Source organism: Ochotona princeps, chromosome 13 (assembly GCF_030435755.1).
Source record: "Ochotona princeps isolate mOchPri1 chromosome 13, mOchPri1.hap1, whole genome shotgun sequence".
Taxonomy (NCBI): domain Eukaryota; kingdom Metazoa; phylum Chordata; class Mammalia; order Lagomorpha; family Ochotonidae; genus Ochotona; species Ochotona princeps.
Window position 1 is genome coordinate 43171876 of NC_080844.1, and position 26369 is coordinate 43198244.

At 52.6% G+C, this 26369-nt stretch overlaps 1 protein-coding gene across 1 annotated transcript in view; it reads right to left on the minus strand.

Moving 5' to 3' along the window:
• Positions 1–2672: 2672 nt before the first annotated feature.
• The window catches only part of SLIT1 (slit guidance ligand 1), a 92619-nt gene continuing 68922 nt past the window's right edge, over positions 2673–26369 (minus strand). Inside the window, exons 20-34 of the mRNA XM_058671087.1 lie at positions 26285–26356; positions 24838–24909; positions 24095–24166; positions 17249–17412; positions 15542–15666; positions 15132–15229; positions 12003–12142; positions 11797–11890; positions 9635–9772; positions 6722–6959; positions 5370–5500; positions 4868–5022; positions 4229–4517; positions 3699–3910; positions 2673–2911 (exon numbers count right to left, since the gene is read on the minus strand). Coding sequence (XP_058527070.1) covers positions 2673–2911; positions 3699–3910; positions 4229–4517; positions 4868–5022; positions 5370–5500; positions 6722–6959; positions 9635–9772; positions 11797–11890; positions 12003–12142; positions 15132–15229; positions 15542–15666; positions 17249–17412; positions 24095–24166; positions 24838–24909; positions 26285–26356 — 2239 coding nt within the window. The remainder of the gene's footprint in view (positions 2912–3698; positions 3911–4228; positions 4518–4867; positions 5023–5369; positions 5501–6721; positions 6960–9634; positions 9773–11796; positions 11891–12002; positions 12143–15131; positions 15230–15541; positions 15667–17248; positions 17413–24094; positions 24167–24837; positions 24910–26284; positions 26357–26369) is intronic.

Sequence of the window (26369 nt, forward strand, 5' to 3'; positions counted from 1 at the left end):
CACTGCAGGGGTGAGGGTGGATAGCTCCCCCAGACATTCGTGTGTGCTGTGCCCAGCTCTGCCCTAGTGGTAGTAGACCAGTGAACCAGGACCCAGGTGTCCCCTAGGCCTCCTTTTCCTTCAGAAGAAATTGTCATTTGCCACTTCAGGAAGACCAACTAGAAGGCTGCAGGGACAGAGAGAGAGAGAGTGTGTGTGTACGCTAGGCTCTGCCCATGTGTGGTCAGCTCAGAAGCCCTTGTGCCCTGGAAGGATGAATGCCAGCAGCACCAAGCTCACCCCCAGCACAGAAAAAGACATCAGCAAGGCAGCATGAGTGAATCAATGTCATGTTCACATGGAAGACAACAGACAATATCAACAAACCCTAAGCCAGTACTTCCAGGGAAGGGGAAGGGGTGGCTCCTTCACAGGCCCAATCTAAGTTGATCAAAATAAGACTACAGAAACCCCCAACAGAAGACCACAACCACACAGCATCTGAAAAGCAAAACAAGACACTGGGTGTTGACTTTAACATATAAAAATACTATAACAAAATGAAATACAAATATATATTAGAATCTGTAAGTATTCTGTATAAAGAGATACTTTTGCGGTTAGGCTAACAGCAGGCAAGGAGACAGTCCAGCCTTTTCCATTTCCTAAGACCTCTGCAGGGAGTCTGGCCCAGCAACAGCTTCCTCAATTGCTTCAGTACATGGTTCATGGAAACAGCTAAGGGTGACCACGGGTGAACTGAAGATCTTGCCCAAAGTGGATGTGGGGTGAGGAGGCAACTTCTTTGAGGGACAGTTCACAGGTGCTCCCTTCTGGGACTTAGCAAGCTCCATGTGTACAGGCCATGAGGGTGAGGGTGCAGGTCCTTGGCATCTTGCTGGCTGGAGGCTACATTACAGAAGAGTTGATCGTGGGACACAGAGCTCCCTTGGCCACTGGCTATCCTTGCCCTTGTGGATTCCAGTCCTCAGGCTGGAAGGGCCAGCAGGGGCAACCAAAGACTCACATGGTGTTCCCTAGAAACCAGCTTGTCAGCCTGGGGTGGGGGATTTGGACATCCCCCATGTACGGTGTCCCTTGTACTTCCTGCAAAGGCGGGGGAGAGTCAGTGCTAGTCAGTGCCCTCTCAGTCCCAGGAATTAGCTTCTCCAGAACGGAGGGAAATGGTGGTGGCTGAGGAAGCTCCTTGGGATTGGTGAGGCCTGGGGCACATGTCTTCCAGGAGAAGGGCAAGCTAGTGGCACTCAAGCCTGCCCTCAACGGGTAGTTGCTGCTGTTCTTCAAGGCCCCGCAGTGCCTGAAGACTCAAGACAGGTAGGCTGTGCAACCCCAGGAAGCCCAGTTGCTGTCCATCTGGCAGTGAGCAGGACCCCTGTGGCCTGGCTCACAACTGCAAGAAAATACAGCTGGGCCCCTTGGAGGGGCAGATGAGTCAGAAGGACAGGGCAACTCACTCTTCCATTGCAGGACGTACATGCTTGCTGGCTGGAGTACTGCTGCGAGGGAACGTGAAGCTGTCACAGCCACAGAGGCCCACATCCCCTACTAACCAGCATTAAGGGCTGCCCACATGGGCTGCCTACCATCCACAAAGGCACAGCACCACTCCAGCCACGGAGGCTGCCAGGAAAGAGACGTGCTGTACTCCCCTGCCCCCCGGAGGAGACTTTTGGAAGACGAGTGCTGAACTCTGCAGCCTCAGATGGCTATTTCGGTTCAAAAGCCATCTTTGCAGGTTTTCACCTGACCGTGTAGGAAGCAGTATCCAACACTGGGCAGCTTGGTGGAGGCGCAGCTGCACCTGGGCTGGGGCCGCCCCTCACCAATGCTGCCGTCCCACTCATCTGGGAGCTACTCACACCTGCCGCGTGGGGCAGCACACCCCCAGGGCCCAGCCCCAGTTAGGCAGTGAATACTTGGTGATGTGATCCCAGAAAATGGATCTCCAAAGACCTCTGTGGGAAAGCCGACCCGAGGGACCAGGGTGAAGGCAGAAACTGGCCCAGAGGGCCAGGGCTGGAGGAGGTTTTCTGAAACCTGGGCCATGGGCCCTCCCGCCTGCAGTTCAAGGGACTTTAAGCTGAGACCCTTTCCCCATGCACACAGGCACCCACCAGGCAGCCCCTAGATAAGTGTGCGAGAGTGCCCAGGACCATGCCCCTTGCGGCTGGTGAACCTAGAACCCCCGCCCTCCGCAGTGGATCGGCCCTCCCCGAAGCTGCTGGGCTTCTGCTGGGACGTGGAGGCTCAGAGGCCTGGCATCTCGATGTTGGGGTTGCAGAGGCCCGGGGGCTGCCACAGGCAAGATTCCTCATCACCCTGTGCTGCCCACGCTGCGGGCACAAACCCAGACCAGCCGGCCGCTCCAGGGAGATTGGCAGTGGGGACTTCTAGGGTCTGGCACCCAGCTTCTGGTTTTCCAAGGCTCTAGGCTGAGGCACCCAGGAGGCCCGCAAGGAGGTGGGCTGACCTCACGCGCACACTCATTCCACAAATATTTATTAAGCGCCTATTTGTGCAAGGCACTTGCGGAGAACAGTCCTCCGCCCCCTGTCCACGCAGCAGCTCCAGGCTGGCGGGAGCAGTCAGGTTCCCGGGACGTGGTGGTGGGGGGCGGTTCTCAGTCCCCGCACATGCGGTGACCCGCACCTGCCCGGCCTGACCCGCCCCGCCTAGGCGCACGGGGCGCAGCCGCATTTACTGGGCTTCTCCACCTCCTCTGCAAAAGATGTCCCGTCGCTGCACTCGAAGGTGAGCTTCCTCCGCTTCAGTCGCAGGCCCTGGCAGCAGCCCAAGCCCCGGCAGGAGCCTCGGCACTCCACCCACGAAAGCGGGCGCGTGGTCTGGCAGATGGCATAGCCCCTCTGGACCTGGTGAAAGTCCCGGACGGGTTCGCCCTGGCACTCGGACTCTGGATGGGACAAATACCAAGAGAAAGCCTCAGGGTGCACCCCTGCGGTTGCTGCTGCCCCTGGGGAGGCAGGAGGAAGAGGAGGAGGTGGGCAGGATCTGGAGTGCTCAGACCCCGTCTCTGTCCCCACCATCCTCCCTCTGGCTGCTCACATGCACATGCACATGCCTCCATTGGGCTTATGGGAAGGGGACCCTCCAGGCCAGTTGGGGCTGCTGGGTCACATGGGCTCCGTCCCAGAGCTGAGACAAAAGAGGCTGGAGCAATGCATGCTGGGGAGGGGGTGATCTAGGGAACCCTGGAGGGGCCCAAGTGCGCCCTTCGGCTTCCCTTGCCCGGCATTAGCTCTGGTGTTGGCTGTCAGGAGCCCAGCAGAAACCTTTTGGTCCAGCTGGGCAGGCAGGGCCAGGGGAGACATGCCCAACCCTCAGGCTTTGGCTGCTCCCAGAGGCCTGAGGTGACAGTGCCAATATGTGGGGATCCAGGCCAGAGTCATGACTGGGAGGTCTCTTCTGTGAGGAGAGACCTTTGCCAAAGAAGGACATGTGATCAGGATGAGGGAGCTGCAGGGTGAGCTAGGCCCAGTGCTAGAGCCAGCCAACGTTGGGGCTCCGAGCCCAGAGAACTGGGGGATGCTGCTGGCCCAGCAGCAGCTCCAGGTGTGGAGGAGGGGCAGGGATCACTGAGGGGCTACTGAGGTCGCAAGGAGAAAGAAATCCAGTTGCTAAAAAGCCCTATCTGTTGGGAGAGACCCTGGAGAGGGCACATCAGGAGGGGGGGCCCTGACCTTGATCACACAGCTTGCCCGCAAAGCCAGAGTCACACACACAGTGTGCCCCCTTGGAGGCCGAGGCCTGGCAGTGGCCATGCAGGCACTGCAAGCCCCCACAGGGTTCTGCTGGCACCCCAGCCTGGTTGCACAGGGCGCCTGAGTACCCCTCCTGGCACTGGCAGCTGTAGGAGAGAGCATCAAGAGGTATGCATTTTCCGTGGACACACCTGCAGGGGAAAGAGAAGAGGGACTGTGAGAACATACCCACCCGAGACTTACCCTGAAGGGACCCCACACCTACTGGCCCTAACATCAGGAACTCTCCTCCATTCCCAAGAGCAAAAGCAAGTCTGGATTTTTCCCACATAGGGCCTGCTGCAGTTAACAAAAACCAAAACCCAGCCACACAGTAGGAAAGCCGTGTTGGACTATGGTTTCCAACATGGATCTGGAAGGATTGTTCAGGAGACAGCCCTGGCCCCTGGTTATAGAACTTGAAGGGAAGGGCCGTGGGGTAGGGCCGTTCACCCCAGTCCCAGACTCACTTGTGGCCATGGCAGGGGCCGTTGGCTGGCTGGTCACAGTGCACACCTCCCCAGCCAGCCTCACAATGGCACACGGGCCCTGGGGTGGCATTGGGCTGGCAAATGCCATGCAGACAGTAGAGCTTGCGGCAGGGCTCGCAGCCAGGCACCACGCCTGGCTTCATCTGCGTCTTGGTAAAGTCCTGTAGCTCATTGTTGATGTACAGGTTTCGGATGCAGCCATGGAAGCTGGTGCCATTGAGGATCTGCCACAGGCGGAAGGCGGCTGAGTTCACATCCACTGGCATCCCTGGATCGGGTGAGGAGAGAGGAGCTGGGCTGAGTCAGCCTCAGCTGGGCCTGGCCCTCAGAGCCCTGGTATCCCCTCTTGCCTTTAGCCTCTGTCTCTATCTCTGAGGCCCTGAGCCAAGGAACTGTGCCACTGTGGAGGACCCACATTTGTTTTCCAGAAGGAAGGGAACAGCCACTTCCTCTGGGGTCAGAGCCTCAGTGCCTTGGTCTGTGGATGATCCTAGGGCAATGGGGGATGATCCTAGGGCAATGAGAGTGGCCCAGTAGTCAGAGGCCACGGAGTGGCAGAGGCCCCACCAGCTGACGCCAAAGCCCGATGGGACATTCTGAGGAGGGCCAGGTGCTCACCTCCCACGTAGAGGGGAGCCTCACTGTTGAGCGTGTAGTGTTTGCCAAAGTTGTCCATGGTCATGGGATTGCCGCCGTCAATGGAGAGATTCACCATCTGGTCAAAGGTGACCAGCTCAACGGTGTGGAACTGCCCGTCATTGATGGTCTCGGCACTGTAAGAAGGTGAGGCACCATGCTCCAGGGAGAGGGTTTCCAAGGGAACCCTCCCTGACAGGCCATGGGGTCCCCAGTTCTCTATGGAAGGGGCCTTGGAGGGCACACAGGGTACTGTAGCCTGCTGCAGCCTGCTCCCTTTCCTTAAGATTCCCTGGGAAAGGCTGAGAAGTTTAGGACAGGGGTCTCCTCCTCTCCTGTTCAGGAGCCCCTCTGTGAGCCTAGGGTGGGACAAAGGAAGCAGGGGCAGCTGTTCAAGCCCAAGCTAGGGTTGGACCAGAAGGTGCTCAAGTCCTTTGTACTTGGAGAGCTCTCTGCTGCAGCTACGGGCACCAGGAAGCCATACCTGTAGATGGCAGAGCTGGGATAGCTGCCCGGGTCATAGCTGACGCGCACATGGCCCTGGTACAGCTCAACGGCGATGTGGTCGTTGTCCCCGTTGTATAGCAGGATCCCATTGTCCTCTGCTGTGGAGACCTGATGGGCAACGGCACTTTCTCTCCACCCCACCCCACGCAGAGGCGACATAGGCTGAGAGTGAGGATAGCTGGGGAACCCAAGAGTGGAGGAGGGACTTCTGCTCTGCCTCACCAGTCCACCCAGGAGCCGCCCCTCCAGGGAGGGGTGCTGGCACAGGCTGGCAGCCCCTGTTTCAAGTTACAGCTACCACCAGCCTGGCCAGGTGATGCAGGGAGAACAGGTGCACCTACTGAGGCCTGGAAACTATGTGCCACAGGAGCAAGCCAGGGAAAGGACAAGGGAGACTGGGACCCTCCCAGGCATGGGGTGCTAGCCCTGCTTGGTGGGAGCTACTGAGGGGGGTCTTTGGCACAGGGCCCAGGCTGAACCAATCACACACCCCATCTCCTTGGTTTCAGAGGTCAGTCCAGGGAGAGTCATAGGATTAAGGTTGGGCCAATCAGAGCTCCCCTGGGATTGTTGGTGGTTGACTGATTAGAGCCAGTCCAGAATAAACCCTTGAAATCTCTGGCAATGGGACCTTCTGGGTTGGCAGGGCAAACAAATGAATGTGCCTGGGGCCACGTGGGTTAGGGTTTTGGTGCGTTGTATTCTACGAAGCGGTTAGGGAAGCTGTTGTCTTGCTGTGTGGACAATGTAGGTGGATAGGACTTTGGAGAGATGATACAGGGGAGAAGAGCAGAATGAGCATGTTCGAGAGGCTGAAGGGTTCTGAGAAAAAAGGAGGACAAAAGAAGGGGAGAAGAGAGTTGTGGCATTTGTGATCAGGAATGGAATTTTAGGGAAAGACAGAGATGACTAAAGAAGAGCTTAAGTTCTTTTCATGTGATATGCAGCATACACCACTCTCCGCTCCCTCCCCTGGACACAGCAGAGTACGTCTACCGCCCATCTATGGGGACTTGCTCACTTTCTTCGCTCAACATGATGATGTTCTGAGATGAATCGAGAAACATGAAATGGACAACGGAAGGGTCCCCGGGGGCTGCTGGTTACAGATAAAGCCCAGGCAAGAAGCAGTGTTAGGGCAGAAGCTGGGAGACGGTGGGCACAGATCCGCCTGCTTGCATTCAACCATGCTGGGATCCCGACACTCACAAAGCGTTCTGACTGTGACACAACCTCTGATTCCCGTGCAAGGGTGCGTCCGGATACTCAGACCTGAGGCCAGGGCCCGTGCTCCCAACTCCCGCCCTGCCACGCTCCCCGGGCACGCACCTGCAGTGTGATGTTGGCACGGGGCCAGTTCTGCAGGTCAGTAAACTGCAGGTAGGTATCCCGATCCACGAAATTGACTCCAAGCAACTTCTCACACTCAGGACCACCGAAGCCCGGCAGGCACTGGCACACAGGCCGGCTACCCTGGTCCACACAGTTGGCGCCATTCTGGCACTCAGTGCCCTCACAGAGGTTTTTGGACACGGGCAGCCGGGGCGGGATCTCACACAGCTGTCCACTGAGAGGAAAGCACAGGAGTCAGAGAGGGCACAGGCCTGGGAGGAAGGGGGCATTGTCCTTCTGCAGGATGATCCCCAACCAGTAAGCACGTTCCCCATGAGGACTCAAGCTACAAGGATACTGGCAAGGACGTGCAGCTCCCACTCCACAGCACTGACATTAGGGGGCACTTGTTGGAAATGAAAAACCTGCAGAACCTGCTCCCTAGTCTCAGCCCAGGCGACTGATGGCCAAGCTTTGCAGCATGTTCCTGGGCCTTTGGATGCCCTAAGGTAGGCTTGGTCAGCCAATAGACCTTGGAAAAATTTTCTCAACCCTGGTGCAATGAAGTTGATGACGTCTCAGAAATATCAAAATCACTCAGGTAACACTTGGAACACTCTTCCCAGCATCCGGATCTCTTGGGCATCATCAAATGACTTTCCATCATCCCTGGGCGCTAAGGAAGTTTGTCAGCAAGGAGTGTCCCCCCCCCTAACCCCACTGTGGACACAGGAGGAAAAAATGGAAACATTTGTCCCACCCTTCTTCCTCCACATCTTGATCCCCAACCACCACCACCCTGGTCAGAAACCTACATGGACATGCATCTTTTTCAACTATGTAAACAATATTAATAATAAAATTAAACATAAAATGAAATAAATATCACAGACATAAGCAGAAACAGCAAAGAGCCTTACAAAAACAAACCAAAACAGTATGAGAGCGTAGTGTGAACAGCGGTGTGCCAATAAATGTAGATTACATGAACAAATTCCCAGGCCTACAAACTAACCAAAGAACAAATAGAAAATCTGAATAGACCATGGCTGGTAGTTAAATTAGTAATCAGAAAACTTCCCAGAGACCCCGGTGGCTTCCCTGGTGGATCTTGCCTAATGGTAGAGAAGAACTCATAGAAAAAGATTCTTCCAAACCACAGAAAAAGATGGAAGACTCCTAACTTATCCTATGAAATTAGCATTACCCTAACACAAAAACAAAATAAAGATATAACAGTAAAGCTATAGACCAATATATCCAATGCATATTAACTAACTGCATTCAGCATTGAAAAGATTATATCATATTCCACAACCATATGGAATTTTCTCCAGGAATGCAAGATTGATTCAAGATTTACAAATCAATTCATGTAATAATACTTGTAAATATATATATATTATACAATATATAAATGACACCTATATGATATACATAAATATATATTTATACACACATATGTGTATGTGTGTATGAGTGTATATGCATACAAACATAATGAAAATATAAATATAACAAAAATAATGACATTCATTTCTACAGATGCAGAGATAACATTAGACAATTTCAATATTCCTTCATAACTAAAAAAGCACCATGCAAACCAGAAATAGATGTAAATTCCACCAATCTATAAAAAGGAACTGAGCAAAACTACACAACTAACATCACTTTTAATAGTGCAATACTGGCTGTTTTCCTTCTAAGACTAGGAACTAGGCAAGAACAGGACGCCTACTCCCACAAATGCAAGTGAGTATCGTGCTGGAGGTTCCAGCCAGGGCACTTATACAAGAAGTAGAATGCATCCAGCTTGAAAAGGAAGAAGTAAAACTCTCTATTTGTAGATGACATAGTCTTATGTAATAAGTTGGTAAGAAACCTATTCACACTGAAATGTTCTTAGAACTAACAAAAGAATTCAGGAAGATTGCAGGACACAAGATCAATGCACAAAAAAATGAAACTAAAAAAGTGATTCCATACACAATAGCATCAAATAGAGTAAAACAGCAAATTCTAAAAGATGCAAAACCTATTTGAAAAATCAAAACCAATAATTGAAAAAGCTAAATAAGAGCTAAGCAAAGGGAAGGGCATCACATGTTCACAGATCTGAATATTTTTGTTAAAATGGCAATGCACCCTTTATTGATCAAAGTCCCAGTTGACTTTTTTCCAGAAATTGACAGGCTGGTCCTAAAATTCATAAGGAAATTCAAGCAACCCAGAATAGGCAGAACAATCTTGTAGAACACCAAAGTAAGAGGGCTCACACTTCCCAATTTCAAAACTGATCGCAAAACCACGGTAGTGCAGTCCTGGCAAAGTATACCCTTATATGTTAACGGTAGAGAACTCCAGCATCCTGGCATCCCTTCCCATTAGGGTCAACGAGTTTCTTGAGGAGGATGTGAAGACAAATCACCAGGAGGGAGTGATGATCTTCTGAATAAGCCATACTGAATAAGCAACTGGGTACCCATATGCAAAACACTTAAGCTGGACTCCCACCTCACACCATATCCCAAAGTAAACCACAGTGGAGCAATGGCCCAGATAGTTGAGCTGAAACTACTGAACACTTCAAAGGCACCATAGATACAAATATTTGAGTTAGGTCAAGCAATAGTTTCTTACATATGACACCAGAAACACGAGCAACAAAGGAATATAGACAAACAGCTACAACAAAAAACGGAAAATAGACAAATTACATAAGAAAATTAAAAACTTTTCTGCACCAGGGGACCCTCTGCCTAAGCTCAGAACATTTCAAGTGCTCGCCAAGGTGGTGCAGCTGGTGACCAGCATAATTGTGCCTAAAACAGCAGCAACCGCCACCAGGCTCTGACCATTATTCCACCTGGCACCTGCCAGTCCAGGAACCATTCCTGGAACACTTACCTGTAGCCCTCGGCACAAAGGCAGGTATAGCTGTTGACCTCATCCACGCACTGGGCCCCATTCTGGCAGCGATGATCCCCACAATCATCTTGGTTCTCACTGCAGTTGTCCCCTGTGTAGCCTGGTGCACACTCACACCTGGAGGTGGAAGGGTGGGCTTTGGGTCAGCCCCACCTTCAGCCCAGAGCTCTGGCAGCCAGGAGTGCACCGGGGGCCCACCACAGGGACAGAGAACCCCAAGTCCCAGTGGGTATGTGGGGCCCGAAGAGGTCAAAGCACTGGGTACAGGTACATGGGGGCCCTGGTCCCTCAGGAGTCTCTTGCACAGTGAGAAGAGAGCTTGTGTGGACCCGAGGTGGGCTGGGGGCTGAGTGGGAAAAGTTATGCCGGACAGTAGGTGGACATGGGACTCCCGTCCCCGGGTCCCGGCCCTCACACCAACAACATGTCCAAGACCACCTCTTAGCCTCTTCCTGACAACTTCCTCCTGGCTCTCCCAGGAGCCCCCAGCACTCAGCTGAGATTCATGGGCTCATCATCCCCCTCTCCCAGCCTCCCAGCCCTTGGCAGGGTAAGTGCCCCTCTCAGGAGGGGCATGGAGGTAAGGCCAACCCCCAGCATCTGTGCCTCTCTGTTTTCTTGAAAATCCATTTAGCCAACCGTTTTACTATCAAAGTACTGTCCATCCACCTCCTTGCCAGGCCTGGCTTTTTCAAATGCCACTTTGTCCTGTAGGCCACCACTCTAGGCCCACCCTGCCAAACAAGTTCCTGCCTTCACATCTGGGGATTCTGGAGTACCCTTCATACTCATCCTGTGTGGTCCCGCTAAGCCAGGTCAACACCTAGCTCCTCCACTATAGCCTTCATAGAGCAATTCCTTACCCAACCCCTTCCAAGCTCCGAAGGCTGCAGCTCAAGCCCACATCTAAGCAGATCAGTGTAGAAGGACATTGGGAATCCTTGCCACCGTGGAGACAGAGACTCTCTAGTCCACTAGGCCTAGGGGATGGGCCCAGGAAGGTGCTCATTTTCTGTGGTGTGAGGGACAAGCCCAGCAATTCCAAAATGGGCAGTGTGTCAGGCTGCTTCAGTCTCCCCTCTGTGGCCCAGCCCTGAGCAGGCTCAAGCCCAGGTCTGCCTGTGGCTGCCCCGGGGTTGCCCTGCCACTCCTTACAGCAGCTTGCCCTAAAGGGTAGCATCACCAGCACCTGGACCAGCAGCCTTGAAACCTGGATTCTGGTCTCCATGAGCCCCTGCTTCCACCTTCCTGCCCAGGGAGCCCAAAGGTAGCTGCAGCTAGTCTGCAGGCTTCCTGGGTAACACCACCTCCCATCTTGAGTCCTCTGGGCTGGAGTCCCAGACCCAATCCCAAAAAGCCCTGCCCTCTCTGTCCTGCCCTGCCCACTCCTTGCTGCTCTGACCAGAGCAATGGGAGAAGTCCAGAAATAAGGTTGTGTTTGCAAAACTGCAGGTGGGAGCAACATTCTTAACACCCATAACCTTCATTCAGCAGTCTTCATGTGACAGTGTATTTGCTCAGGCTCCAGAAGCGAGAGTAGGGGGTGACAACATGGTCAACAATGCCCTACCCAAACCTCCCATGGGACAGGCTTTGAATTGGGCACTTTTTTATTGTGGTAAAATCACCCCTATTGGCTATGTGTGTCTTCTATGGAACCTGCTGCCGCCCCCCAACCCCCGGCAGCCCCTGAAGCTGGAAGCCCCACCCATGCATAAGGACATCTCGAGGAGAGCTCAGCTTGTCACACCCTGACAGGCAGGGCAGAAGACTTTGCAATTGCATGGGTTTGAGGTTCTCTGAATTTTGCAGATTTTGATTGGAGGCTGGGATCTGGCAGGATGAATGTTATTTACGGAGCTTGGTGCCCGCACCTTCTCATCTAACCCCTGCCACGGCTGCCCCAGCAAGAAGCAAATGTTTCATAGAGCTGGCAGGTGAGAAAACAGGCTCAGAGGACCACAGGGCAAAGCCAGGTCTGTGCTGCTCCAAAGCGGTACCCCAACCACTCCTGCCCTGACAACTAGGTCCACCTGAGACCTAGTTGTCACCAGACAAGGGAGGAACTAGGCCGTGTGGGGAGGGGGATCCAGCCTGCTCTGGCAGTCTGTGTCCTGGCCCTGGCAACAGGAGATACTAACCTGGGCCCATCTGGGGTGCCCACACACTGAGCCTCATGCTGACACGGGTTCAGATCTGGGGAGCAGAAGTCCACCAGCTGCTCACAGGTCCTCCCTGGGAAAGAACGAAGCTGCTTTCCTGAGCTTGGCCTGGTAGCCGGCCCAGGAGAACCTCCCACGGATGCTGAGTCAGGCCCGGTCCAGCTTACCCACCCTGCCCAGCTTACCAACATACTGCAAGGGACATTGGCAGGTGTAGTTGCCCACACCATCCACACAGACGCCCCCATTGGCACATGCGTGCTCCACACAGTCATCTATGTTCACCCCACAGGTTGGTCCTTCAAAGCCAATGGGACAGGAGCACCTGTGTGACAGGGAGGGCGGAAATCCATCAGTCAGCAGAGGTGCAGGCCTCCTGCTAGGTGCTGGGAAGCTCACAGGTGAACAAGGCTGGCTCTGCCCTCACAGTCTAGGGAGAGACAGGAGACAGATGACCCCTGGAAGGCTGTGAGTGTCAGAATGCTGTGAGCAATAAAGCCAGGGAGATGCATAAAGGGACAAAGAGAGAGTGGTCAGCACAGGCTTCCTGGAGGAGTTGATGAATTAACTAAGGATCCTGAGAGAGGGAGAGAGAGAGCAGGAAGAAGAGATGGTTGGAACAAAAAGTGATGCCGAAAGCTGAAGCCAGTGGGAGTCTGCTTGTTTGCTGCCAGTTTGGGAGTATTTTGTGAGTGCAGACTGTAGAAGTGGGAGCAAGTGGGTACCAAGTTGGGGTGCCCTTGGAGACCAATGAGCTTCCAACAGGAGCTTGCCTACCTCTGTGGCGCCAGAGGCTCCCCCCAAGAGATGTGTGGACCACAGAGAGAAGTCTGAGAAAGAAACTTTCAGGTGTCACCTTGCTGCACAAGCTGAGCCCACCGGCCCTGGGACTCACGGCATCCGGGGACTAATTAGGAACATCAATGTTGAGAAAAAAAAAAAAAAAGAACAAGCACTTTGGGAGCTCAAGAGCTTTCAGTTCTCTGTGTTAAAAATGACTGAGGGGCTGGTGCTGTGGCACAGCAGCGTGCAACACCAACATCCCACATGGGTCCCAGTTGCTGCCGCTCCAGCTCCCTGCTAATGCACCTGGGAAAGCAGCAAAGGACGGCCTGAGTCCTCGGGGCCCTGTATCCATGTGGGAGACCTGGAGGAAGCTCCTCTCTCCTGGCTTCAGCCTGGCCAGTCTCAGCAGTTGTAACCATTTGTGGAGTGAAGCAGTGGGTGGAAAATCTCTCCCCACCCCTTGTGTGTATTTGTGTGTGCGTGTGTCTACCCCTCTCTGTAACTCTGCCTTTCAAATAAAAATAAAATAAAACTTTAAAAAGCAACTGAAAGGACACCTCATGGAACTGCTAACTGAGACAGCTCCAAAAATAGCGCAGATGACAGGTCACTCCAGAGCTTCTGGCGCACAAGTTGGGAAGAGTTTCCAAGAACTTAGTGGCATGGCTATAATAAAACGCAATCTAATCCCATGCGCTTTAGTTATGAGAATAAACTCTTCCAGTGTTTACATCCACACCAGCAAAACAAAACAGGAATAGAGTGGCTGCTGCGTCGTCTCCCATCTGTGACAGTCACCCACTGCCATGTGAACCAAATGCATGGTACCTTGACCATCAACCAAATGCAAGAGCCCTGACATGCAGGGTAGCAGGCTTGCATATTCTCCATGACTGCGCTGATAACCCAGGGATAAAGAGACATCCCCTGGCAGGAATAGGGCTACCAGGAAGAAGGAAAAAGCTCGGACATTCAACATAGGTGGCCATGCTGGTGGTAGCAAAGCTGGACAGGTGTTCCGGAAAAGCTTTATCGCCTCTCCAGCATAAAAATAGAAAAACAAGGAGGGGGAGAAGTGAAAAGGAAACACAGTTCAAAGGCATCAAGCTGCAGTGCCATTCAGGGACCAGGGCTGATGGAGACAGAGTAATTAGAAACAATGGTTTCATGTTCACACAGTAATAGCACTGACAATGCCTGGGCCGTGGCTTCCTTTGCAATGCAAAATTAAACTTGCCCTGAAACATGTCAGCTGCCAACCCCTGCTGGATGAGGGGGTGTAGAGTTTTCAGAGCTTGTCTGGGGGATGTGAAGTCCCCAGGCTAGAAGACACCTGTTGTGGTGCCCATCTTGGGGTTAAATATCTTCCTCAAAGGCCTGGGGTTGGGCCGCAGAGGGGTCTGAAGCTGGGAGTGTTAGGAGCAGTTTCCCATCTGAGAGGGCAAGGGCTGGAGAGCTTGAAGTCAAGGGCACTTCTCTTCGACCTGGAGGGCCCACCCTCTGCCCCAGGAACCAGTCCGCAGAATCGCCAGGTGCATGCATGTAGCACTCCCAGCAGCCCTGCCTAGGGACCTAAGGAATGGGGAAGGGCGCTTAGCTGGAGCTGCTGGGAGCCGATTGTCAGGATGTGTTTCCAAGGCAACAGACACAGAGGTGGAGGGAGAGGCCTATTAGTGTTTTATTTTTTGCATCTGGTAATTTGGGGGAGCAGAGAGGCAGCTCTGGCCACTGCTGCCAATGGCTGCCATGCCGCCTTCTGCCATACCCATGCTGTGTATTCCTTGAAAAGCTCTGTGAGAGTAGGGCTCCTGCTTGAGGGAGGTTTGGATGCCACTCTCAGCACCAGAATGACTTAGGAGATGAGACCCTGAAATCTTGCCCCTCCCTGCACCCCTGGAAATTTGCTACTCCTGGTGCAGCCAGGGTGAGTCATGTAAGCCAAAGGTACAGGTGCTTTGGGGAGTAACTAGGATCTGTCTCCGTCTCTGGGCAGACCTTATCCACCCAGTTGCAGCTTCAGTGGATCTGAAGGTCAGTGGCAGGTGGATGGGAGGTACAGGGCAGCCCTGGCATAACCACCAGCAAGCTGTTCACCTGAGCTCAGAGGCATCAAGGATCAATGAGGTCAGTAGGAATGTCGAATTCCTCCAACTAGTCCAGGCTACATATGCCCTTGGCCATGGAGCCCCAATGTCCCTGTATAACTTTCCTGGCCTACACTGGGAGGCAACAGAGCAGCTCCAAGCCCCAGCCCTGGCCTCCGCCACCCTGCTGTGAGCCTCTGTGCCATGTAGTGGGCATACCCATTCTCTCTGCTTCCACCCCTGCTCACAAGAAGGGCCTGGTCTAGGGACTTGCAGAGTCCTCTGCCTGTGATTTGAAGTGCATGCCTAATCTCCCTCAATGTGTCCACCCCCACCCTCTCCCAGAGCTCAGGAGGCCTGGGCCATCCTGCTGTGGGGACCCAGGCACCCAGGCTCAGGCGTTGGGCCCAGGGCAAGCCCCCACTCACTAAGCCGGGCACTCACGTGAAGCCAGCGTCCTCATCCTCCTGTGTCAGGCAGGTCCCACCGTTGCCACAAGGGCTGCTGGAACAGCTGTCCAGGGACACTTCACAGTCTCGGCCCTAGGGGAAAAGTCAGCCATGAGGATCCCAGAGGAGAGATCTGGGGGTTAGAGTGAGCTACTTTCAGGACAGCCAGCCTCTGGGGGACTCAGCCTCTCTGTCCCAGGAGCTGCTTGTCATTCATTCATTCATTCACTCATTCACATAACAGGCCATTGATTATAGGTTCACACAAATGCCTGCCTGTCGACACTGCTCTGGCAAGCCCTGCGGATAGGTCAGCAAGCACAACAGACCCCACCTTGCCCTGTCCTTGGCTGGCCCACAGCACATAAGAGGTGCCCACTTTCTCTGGGCTCAGTCTGCACTCACCTTATAGCCGCTTGGGCAGGCACACCCGTACCCCTCAAGCACGTCATTGTGGCAGGTGCCCTGGTTCTGGCAGGGGTTGGACAAGCAGGGGTCACACTTGGCCTGGATAGCCAGAGTGGGTGGACCTGTGACAAAGGGGCTGTTAGTGCAGTGGCAAGGGCTGGGCACTCCCTCTACTGCCCTGGAGACCCTGTCCCCAGGGACCCTTTGGCCCTCCCTGTGTTTCCTCTGCATCATGGTTAGGCCCTTGTGCCATCTACCTGTCTGACCCCAAAGCTCCTCTCTGCTCAGTGGGTTGATTACAGCCACCACCACACAGGGCTGAATGGATCACAGCAACAGCCTTGGCCAGTGGGTGCTGCACACTGATGGCAGTGATGGCCGCTGTCAGTGTGAGACCAGTCTGGCCACTGGCACTGTAATCGGTTGACCTTTCCTCTGGCCCCCTTTTGAGACAACCTACCCCACGCTGGCACTCAGAGCTTTGTGCACTCCTTCAAGTGCCCCACATAGCAGCTGGGATAACAGAAGACACCCCCTACCACTGCCCAGCAGAGGGTGTAGCTAGCCCAGGTACCATCCTGCTATGTGTGGAGGCCCCAGCAGGGGGCAAGAGCCATTGGCCTTGAGCGGCCCCTCTCCAACCTGCCCCAGGGGAAGCTCCATCCCTGTTGCTCCCTACCCCAACTGCCAAGGAGGCTGAATAGTCCATGACCAAAGACATTGGGGTCTAACAAGAGAAGGCAGGGAACCCAGGCCAGTGGACTCAGGCCTCCAGAAGCAGCAAGACGTCTGATTTGCCCACAAGGCCGCAGCACCAACAGGTATGTAGAAAGCTGCCTCCCAGGGAAAACAGGCAGAATACAGTGGGCATTTCTGGGGTACAGGCTGGTTCTGTTGCTTGATGTGAGTAAGTGGCACTGGTCAATACCCCACACTATTGGCTCATGCAGTGCTCATATGCTGGATTTCAACCAAATGTGGACACCCAGACCCTCTCCCACCAGCACCCACCACAGTCCTGTAGTAAACACAGAGCAAGTGTTGCTGCTGAACGGTTGTGACAGCATCCTGGCTGCCGGTGGCCTGAGGCCTCATCATTAACCTACTGCTGTCACTTTCATTTCTGATGGTGGCCTCTGAGCTAGTGCAGGGCAGGGGCCGTGCCCCATGGCCCTCCCTGAGGAGTCTCCCGCATGCAAGCTGGGCCACAGGCAGCGCCTCAACCACTGGGCTCTGCTCTGCACAGCTGCTGGGGGTGGGGCACAGGCCCATCAATCAATCCTTGAACAAGTGTTTACAGATGGCTAAGGGGAGGCGCCTCCAGCAGGTGCCCGTGCTGTGTTCAGCTCTGGTCAGCGAGCTCCAGTAGGAACCTCTGTGCTGTCAGCTCACTGTGGAACACCAGCCCTGAGGGCTCACTCTGCCACAAGGTTGGGCACTCCCACCAACACCACCACTGTTTTGATTTTTCTTACACAACCACAGAGAGGGATTAAAGCCCTGGTGGCCTGCAATGTCTCTGGCTCTTTTTCCTGTTTCAGCAGGTGCCTCATTCCTGTCACTTGACTCCCCACCCAGCAGTTACAAGGATGCAGGCATGTCTGAAAGACACTGCCAGGGTCCAGCAAGCCCTGGGAACCCCAAAAGCCAGAGGTGGGAATACAAAGGTATCCATTGGCCCCCATCTCCAGTTGCTGGACTCACCTTGGCATTCAAACTTCTTGGCAGGTGTGGTGAGGAGCAGCTTGCCCTCCATGTCCGGGGGCCCAGTGCAGCGGGCAATGCCAGGTTCCTTGTAGCCAGTCTTCACCCAGCTGGAGAGCCAGCGGAGGTGGCAGTCACAGTACAGGGGATTGGCACCAATGGCCCTGGGCAGAGGCGGAAGACAAGTGGGCATTCCAGCTTCATGCACTCCTGGCATGTGCGTGGCAAAAGGCCCACCAGATCCTGGCTCTGAGGACTTAGGGTTTAGCTTGCACATTAGCATTTCTCATGCTGTGTCTCACCTACTCTTCATCACAGCCTGCTCGGCCTACGAGCATGCATCCAATCCTCTCGTACAATGCAGTTTTCTTTCGTCCACCTCATGGGTATAGGGACTTGAACCCCAAAAGGAGCTAGCAATTTCCGTGGGGCTGCATGGCTTCCAGACTCAGAGCCATCTGCCTCCACTGTCCATACCTTGGCACTCTTCTTTTCTTTTCTTTATTTTTTAAAAGATTTTAATTCTTTTTAAATTTTACTTGAAAATCAGAATTATAGAGAAAAGGAAAGACAGAGATCTTACTTCCACTGGTTCACTTCTCAAATGGCTGCTACGGCCAGAGCTGGGCTGGATCCAAAGCTGAGAGCTAGGAGCTTTTTCCAGATCTTCCATGTGGATGCAGAAGCCCAAGGACTTGAGTTATCCTTTACTGCTTCCCCAGGCCATTAGCAGGGAGCTGGATTGGAAGTGGAGCAGCCAGGATTCAAACTGGGATTCATATGGGATGCTAGTGCCACAGGCAGAGGATTAGCCTGCTATGACACCATGCTGGTCTCACTTTTTTCATTTTTAATTCACTCCAAGCAGCGTGCTGCTTGGCCCCAGGCAGCAATCTCAGAAATTGTCCTCAGTGGACCCATCTCACCACGTCAGACTGCATCACAGCGTCCCATAGCAGGACACCCTGGGGCCCAGGCAGAACGTTTCCTGCTGCTGGCTCTCTGGTGGGCTCCGACCCAGTGCTCTCTTTCAAATGTGCCTCTTCTGGAGAGCTGAGCATCTTCAGGACAGATGCCCAGATGTGGAATTCAGGGACAGGCAAAGGCCCCCACCTCCATCCGGGGAGGTAGTGCCGACCTGTCCTGGCCAGCATTGTGCAGCGTGTCTGTTCTCCATCCTCTACACCAACTCGGGCTGCCACAAACCACTTACTGTGTTTTTGGGCAAGTTCAGAATCTTTTCACTAAACCACACTGAGGCACACACAGTGCCTCATGCCTGCAGCTCAGCAGTGCCAACACTACTTAGCAGGCTATGTGGTGTGAACGTGAGTGGACATGTGCGTTAAGTGGCCAGTGGCTGCTGTGTGACTCCTCTGTGTTGTGGGCTGTGCAGAGGAAGGTGTCCCTGGGGAGAGGTGCACCACTTGCTACAACTCAGCATCTTTCAACGGGAATTCTCCAGAACAGGTCTGCTGCCTCTGTGCAGTCTTGTAAAGCCTAGAAGACACCAGGCCCTCGCAGCTGCTCTTTGCCCACTCACCTGCTCAGGGTTTCTCATGTGATTGAAAAAAGAGCCTGCACCCTAGAAGGGGAAGACAGGGAACCTACAAGGGACACCCAGACAATAACATGGCAGAAGAAGGCAGGTGCGTCCCAGATCAAATGCTCTCCTCCCCTCACTGCTACCAGCCTCCCTCCTGGCTAACGGGATGGGCAAGACCCTTCCCCTGTCATTAAGCAGCACCAGGACCCACAGGCAGGGAATGAGGTTGAATGTCCTGTTTTGAGACTCAACTATGCCAAATAAAACACAAAGGCATTTACAGCAAGCTGGAATCCCAAATGGTGATATATTTAAAGTGTTTGCATTTACTGTGCTAATTTTTTTGTATTTATAACAACTGGGATGTAACATGATTCTATTATTCAAAAGATAGAAACAGAATTTATTTTAAAATACTTTGAGGCATGTGGTATGCTAAGGAGCCATGATTTATGCATTTATTAGTAATGGCTTCTCCTTTAAGCCCTGTAACTCGTTTTTAGAAGCGGCAGAAAGACTGTTGTACATGTGGTGAGGGGAGCTTCATCATGTCAGGAACATCAGGGATTCCTACAGAGAGCAGATGTAGCCTCATAGGTGGTAGTGAAAGTGGACTGCAAATCTAAGTGTCCCTCCTAGTCTCTTAACAATAACAATGAAGGGACCAAAGGCCTGTCAAGACTACCCAAAAGCAGACCTGGCTGAAGCCACTGATGCTCTTGTTTCCATGCCAAGCTGGTGCTGACCTGCACCTGAATTCAACATGTCAAGTTCTAACTGATACAAAAGCTTAATTTTCACCTCTGAGAACCATCTGCTCCTCTCTGGTAGTGTTTGTGGCTCACTTTCCCAAGGAACGTTGCTAGAAACTTGGTAGCAGGTGGCGAGCCACAGGTCCAGCAGAGAGGCAATGGGCAGGGGCGGGGCGAGGGGCAGCAGCCTGGCCACTCACACAACTGAAAGGCCTGGGTTCAGGTGCATGTTCCAGCAATGGTGCAAATAACTCTATGCTGTTGATCTCTGCTACAACTTGGAAATGTTTGGAACAGTAGTCTTTGGGTCAGTTCATGCCCTCTTAACGTAACCTGGACTGAGGTAGCCTGTTAGGCTAGCCTGGGAGCTCAGCAACCCTGAAACCTTTCCAGGCAGTCTTTGTGCGTACAGTGCCACCTCTTTCTCCAGGACTTGAATGCAGTAAAGGCAGCTCCATACAGGCAAGAAGCACTAAAGCCGAGCTGTGTCGAATACCAGCAGGCAATAGGAGACATCGGCTGAGTGAATGCCTGCCTCAATGCACAAGAAAGGCACACAGTGCAGGGCACAGGAAATCCAAAAGGAAAAGGATCGGCTCTCATTTCATAAATGTAACTAATTAAATTTTAGTGAATTCTCTTGTGTTTCTCATGCACGTCAATAAAATCAGAGTGTATCATTTTCTTATTCTTTATCTGCAACAAATAACAAATTACAGGGTCCCTAATAGTCATCAGTACTAATTACTTGCTATTACAACCTATGGGAATGGCACAATTTACTTAATCATGTCATATTCACCTTTCACGCCTGATTCTTAATGAATTTGGAAACCTAGCACAGATCAGAGCCAACACAGATACTCAATTATAACCATGAAGAATAATATTGGGGAGCCTTCCCACAGGATCTGCCACGTGACAGATATTCCCTGAAGGTGAATGGAAGGACAGAGGGATGGATGGTTGAATTATAGAACAGATAGATGGAGGGGGGATGGGATGGATGGATGGATGGGCGGACAGGTGAAAGATGGACTAACTTAAAAATAAACAAAAATAAACAATAGCATCTAGCTGGTAGTGAGATGCCTTGTTCCACAGTCCACTTTGGTGTGTTTCTTGGTCAGTTGGGCCTGGCCTCAGAACTGAGATCATTTTCTCCAAAAGAAAGTCTGAATTTGGGCCCGGTACGGTGGCCTAGTGGCTAAAGTCCTCGTCTTGAACATGCTGGGATCCCATATGGGCACCGGTTCTAATCCTGGCAGCTCTACTTCCCATCCAGCTCCCTGCTTGTGGCCTGGGAAAGCAGTCAAGGATGGCCCAAAGCCCTGGGACCCTGCACCCATGTGGGAGACCCAGAAGAGGTTCCTGGCTGCTGGCTTTGGATGGGTGCAGCATCAGCCATTGTGGTTACTTAGGGAGTAAATCATCAGATGGAAGATCTTTCTCTCTGTCTCCCCTCCTCTCTGTATATCTGACTTTGCAATAAAAATAAAATAAATCTTTTTAAAGAAAGTCTGAATTTATAGATGAGTGCAGTCATAATACTTAGTTTTGCAGTTTTAATTAATATTTGAAGTGTATGTTGTTGACGTCCACTGAAAAACAGCGCTTCTAGATTCTGAGCTGGAGACAAGCTCAGGGTGGACTCGAGGGTTGCTCACTCCTCATGGGATGGGAGGGCAGGGAGGCAACTGCACACAAATCCAGATGTAAGTGCTGGAGTACGGGGGTCCCCAGGGTGCTTGCTTGACTGGTCTGGCCAGGGGCAGAGCCGAATCTGACACCTGGCGGCAACACCTGCCTCTGCAAGGGAGCCTGTGGGTCCCAGGACAGCAGCAGCTAAGACAGGTTCCTCCAGCTCAGGTCCCCAGAATCCCTAGAGGCTCACAGCAACAAAAAAGAGACTACAACACCCCGAACTACCATGCATGGGTGGAAATGAGCTCTCCTGAATGCAGGTTGGCAGGGAGAGTGAACAACTGAGGTCCTGCCTGCCCTTCCCCTCCTTATCCAAAAGGCAAACTCTTCGTCCTGCTCTAAGAGCGGCAAGACATTATCACCTCTGTGACAGTAAATTCTCCTACACTTGACTCACTCTGGTTACCCAGCACATATTTATTGAGGCAATAAAAGACAAATAGCGAGCTTTGGAATCAGACACACCTAAGTTTAAATCCTGTCTTTGTCATAATCTAGCTTTATGACCCAGAGAAGCTGCTTAGCTATTCAGAACCTGAAACTGGAAAGAAGAAAAAATAAATCCTACCATCTACCCCTCCCATGTGCATGACAGACACGGTTAGTTGATTATTGCACTCTACCCTCAGAGCCCAAACTGGCCCTGACGTCTTCAGTGCAGCACTCAAGGCACTTCCTGCCCATCGTAGGGAGCTTAGACATCACCAAAAACTTACCTCCTGTTTCAGTCGCAGAGTAAATGAGTCACCATAAAGCACACAACATGGCATCTGACTAGAGCAGATCTTCCAAGAGTGACACCCTACAGTTTATTTCCTCTTAAAGATGTTAGATGCACGACTTATGTGTGCTTTGGGAGGAGTGGAAGGAGATTACCATATCAAATGCACCTATCATTTTGAAATATATTCCAATCTTGGAGATTAAAATGTGAAGGGTGATATTTGATGCAGCCTTTAAGTTACTGCTTGGGATGCCCACATCCTGCGTCAGAGCACCTGGTACGAGCCCTGCCTCTGTTTCACCTACCGCTTCCTGCCAATGCGCACCTTGGGAGGTGGCTCAAGTATCTGAGCTCCTGTCACCCAGCAAGTGAGAGATCCCAATGGAGCCCAGGGCTCCTGGCCTTAGCCTGGCCCAAGCCATGAATACAAGACCTCTCTCTGGTTGGCCCTCCATCTCTGTCTCTGCCTTTCAAATAAAATAAAGATAAGTAAATAATAATAATAATAAAGAAATGACCATTTGCTTGAATAACACGGAAAAGATGAGTGTTAGCAAGTTTAGTGAAATGACTGAGTGAAGAAACTTCCAGAAGAGACACTGAAGAGCCCGGATAGCTCTCTGACCCAGGTCTGCCTGTCCACTCAGCCTTGCAGCCTAGGCGTGAGGCGGAGGGAAAAGGATCCTCCCTGCCAGGGTTCAAGGTACCATCCATGCACGATCTCGGCCAGTAGCGCCAAGAGACACCAGAAAAGAGTCCAACCTCCGAACTCAGGCTGGTGCTGCCACCTCCCAGCGCTGTATTTATCTCATCAACTCTTAATCTGGGAAAATATATAAAAGATAAAACTCACCATTGTCACCACTGTAAGTGTATAACTCAGTGGCATTGGCTACAAAATGCTGAGCCAACATTACCCTGGTTTATTTCCAAAACTTCTTCATCACCCCGGCCAGAAGCTCACTATCTTGACACGCTCACTCCCCACTGTCTCCAGCAACCGTCACTCCACTTCCTACCTCTCTGGCTTTGACTGCTGTGCCTGATCAGGCAGATCAGTGAAACTGTACACTGCGCATCCTTCTGTGTCTGGCTCCTCTCACTTAGCACACATCCTCGGAATTCATCCATGCTACGGCGTGTGCAGAACAACTGAGCCCGCTGTCTGGCTGTCCCATATTTTGCTTATCCTTTCAACTGATGGATACAGGTTTGGAATGCTGTAAATGACACTGTGATGATGGGGCTAGCATTGAAACAGCTTCCTGCAGTGCCAGCATCCCATACGGGTACTGGTTCAAATCCTGGCTGCTCCACTTCCAATCCAGCCCCCTGCTGATGCAGTGGAAGATAGCTCAAGTCCTCGGGGCCCTGCACCCACATGGGAGACACAAAAGAGGCTCAAGGCTCTTGATTTCAGTTTAGCCTAGCTCTGACTCATGCGGCCATTTGGGGAGTGAACCAGCATGTGGAAGAGATCTCTCTGTGTTCGCTTCCTCTCTATAAATAAAATTAAATAAAGTTTTTTTAATCATGTTGTGATGAACAGTAGGGCACAGTGCTTTCAGTTCTTTAGAGTAAACCCAGGCATGGAAGTGCTGGATTCCAAGTTTAGTTCTGAGATGAATCAAGTCTCCTGTTTCCAAAGAAGCCTCGTGGCACTACCAGCTAATTGGTCTGAGCAGCAGGTCTGTATCAAGCACATCACCTCCAGGAGGTAGCAAGTTCTGGAGTCTGTCCCCCACAGGTGATGTCAGGGGCATGTGACCAGAGTCCACCACCTGCCATCGACCAGGTATGTGGACTGTGGTCCAGCTCCTCTCTCCCTCTGCTGTGCAAAATGAGGACAGTAGCCATGCTGAAGGCTCGGGGGGCGTGCTCCATGGCTGATGGTGAGGTGTTTAGCAAGTATTCAGTGGCCACTGCCACTTTGTACTGTGGTGACAAACCACTCCCCTACAGTACTACTTGGGCTGGTGACCCACCCAAGGAGTGAGGGTTGACAAAGTACACGTGGGAAGTCCACGAGCTGACTCTTAGGATAAGGCAACAAGAGTCCAGACAGTGGGAACAGGGTTGTCCTGCCAGTGCAAGTGCTGTTCATGGCCAGAGGTACTTACAGGTGAGACAGGGAGGTCACATCCGTGAAGGTGCCTTCCTGGAGGGTGGAGACATCGTTGCCATGGAGGGACCTGAGGGAGAAGGGGCTGATGGGAGCTGCTCGAGACAGGAAACGGAGCCCTGATGCAGGGCAGGCCCCTCTTGCCTTATCAACACTGCTATGGGGAGGGAGGTTGGCGTAAGGAGGAGAGAGCAGGATGCCATCACATAGGGGTCAGCCTCCTGTTTCCATGGCCTCCAGGAGGGCTGTCTCAACCATGGTCATGAACTCAAACCCCACATTTTCCGTTGCATCACAGACGGTTGCATAAACCTGGGCCTTTCTCCCTTATCCAGCAAGCCAGGCTGCGGGGTCAGCAGGTAGGATGCAGGGAAGAAGACTCAGGCCACCTCACCCTGGGGGACTGGCAGGGCCATCACAGACAGAACAGTTTCCATGAAGAGGCAAAACCTCATGCAGAAATTCCTGGAAGTAGCTCATCATCTCCAACAGACATCATTTGTTACCTGAATGCAAGTCTCATATGCAAATGAAGGCCTGTCTTATCTTGACCAGATCCCCATCCCTTACACACACACACACACACACCCATCACAAACTCTCTGGGATCTTTCCCCATTTATCACTCAGCTTCTATAAGGGGTGGGAATGACAGCATCTGGTCTCTTGACATTGAACAAATATTGTTCCTTTGACAGGCGGCGGGACCCTGGATGGGGTGGATTTTCCTGGGGTACTTACAGCAGACGCAGGGACCGGAGCCCTTGGAAGGCCAGCAGAGGGATACACTTCAAGGCATTGTAACTGAGGATCCTGAGAGAGGGAAGAATGGAAGCAGACGGCCCCTTGTAACAGCCCCCCGCCTGCAGGGGGCAGCAAACCCACAGGACACAGAGGGGCCTCGGACAGAGTAGTATCACCCAGGGGAGCCTCCTAGCATGGGGCCAGGCCCTACAGGAGCCCTCCACGTGGGCTTCTGGCCAGGGCTGTGATGGAGGACATTCAGCCCGGACCCAGGCAACTTCCCTGTGATCACCTGGCCAGCAGCTGGGGGGTTCAGGGCTACCACTCTGACCACGGTGGCACTTTCCTGCATGTGCAGTCATCTACCCAGGGCAAGCAGGACTGCCTTGCCTGGGACCTGTCACCCTCAACACTCCAGATCCTCCCTGGGGTGGGGACTGCCCTTGTCTGAGAAGGGCACAGCTGGCTCTCTGGACTTGGCCCACTGCACACAAGTAGCACGCCTCCTCCAAGTTGGAACAATCAAAACCATGCCCACTGTCCCCTGTAGGTCAGATAGAACATGCCCGGGGTCCCATCACGGTGAGATATCACCAAGGAGGACCAGTGGGGTCTCTGGATGACACAAGCACTGGGAAGCAGGAGGCAGCTCAAGGGCAGCTTCTATGCTCGAAAACGCAGGTCAAGAATTTCCCTGCCAGAGCCCACCCACATTCTGCTGCTGGAGACTGGAGCAGCAGCCACGGTCAGGGCCATGCTTCTCGAGGTGCTCGCTCTACCGTTGGGCCATGGTAGAACCTGGTTCTGTTAGTTCCAGGTAAGTTATGTACAAAACAAGCTGTTTGAGAAAATGCCAGAATTATAGTTACACTTAGAACTTCCGAATTTTGGAGGACTGGTATCATGGCATAGCAACTACCCACAGTGCCAGCATCCCATATGGGTGCTGGTTTGTGTCCTGGCTGCATCAGTTCCCATCCAACTCCTTGCTTATGGCCTGGGAGAGCAATGAAGTATGGTCCAGGTCCATGGGACCCTACATCCACATAGGAAACCCAGAAGAAAATCCTGACTCCTGGGCTTGGATTAATCCACCTCTGGCCATTGTGGCTGTTTGGAGGAGTGAACCAGCAGATGGGACATCTCTCTCTGTAACTCTGCCTCTCAAATAAATAATTTCTGACTAAATAATGACAGGTGGGAGGATTTCGGGTGCTCAGAGCCCAGGTATGTACACCTGTGCTGGTGTATTGTCTGTGCATACAGACCTGTGCATTGGTTTGTCTGTGCATACAGTTGGCACCATTTCTTGCCACTTTTGTGTTTACATAATGAAAGGTGTTTGGCCCACCCTCCAGAGAGCAAGGGCATCTGCTGGCCGCCCCAGGGCGTGATCAGGGTCTCAGCGGCCACACCCCTCCCTGCCCACCTCTGCGGGACTCACAGAGTGGTCAGCTGGCTCATGTTGGTGAAGGAGGAATTGCTCAGCGAACTGATCTTGTTGTTGCTCAGGTCCCTGGAATAGACGA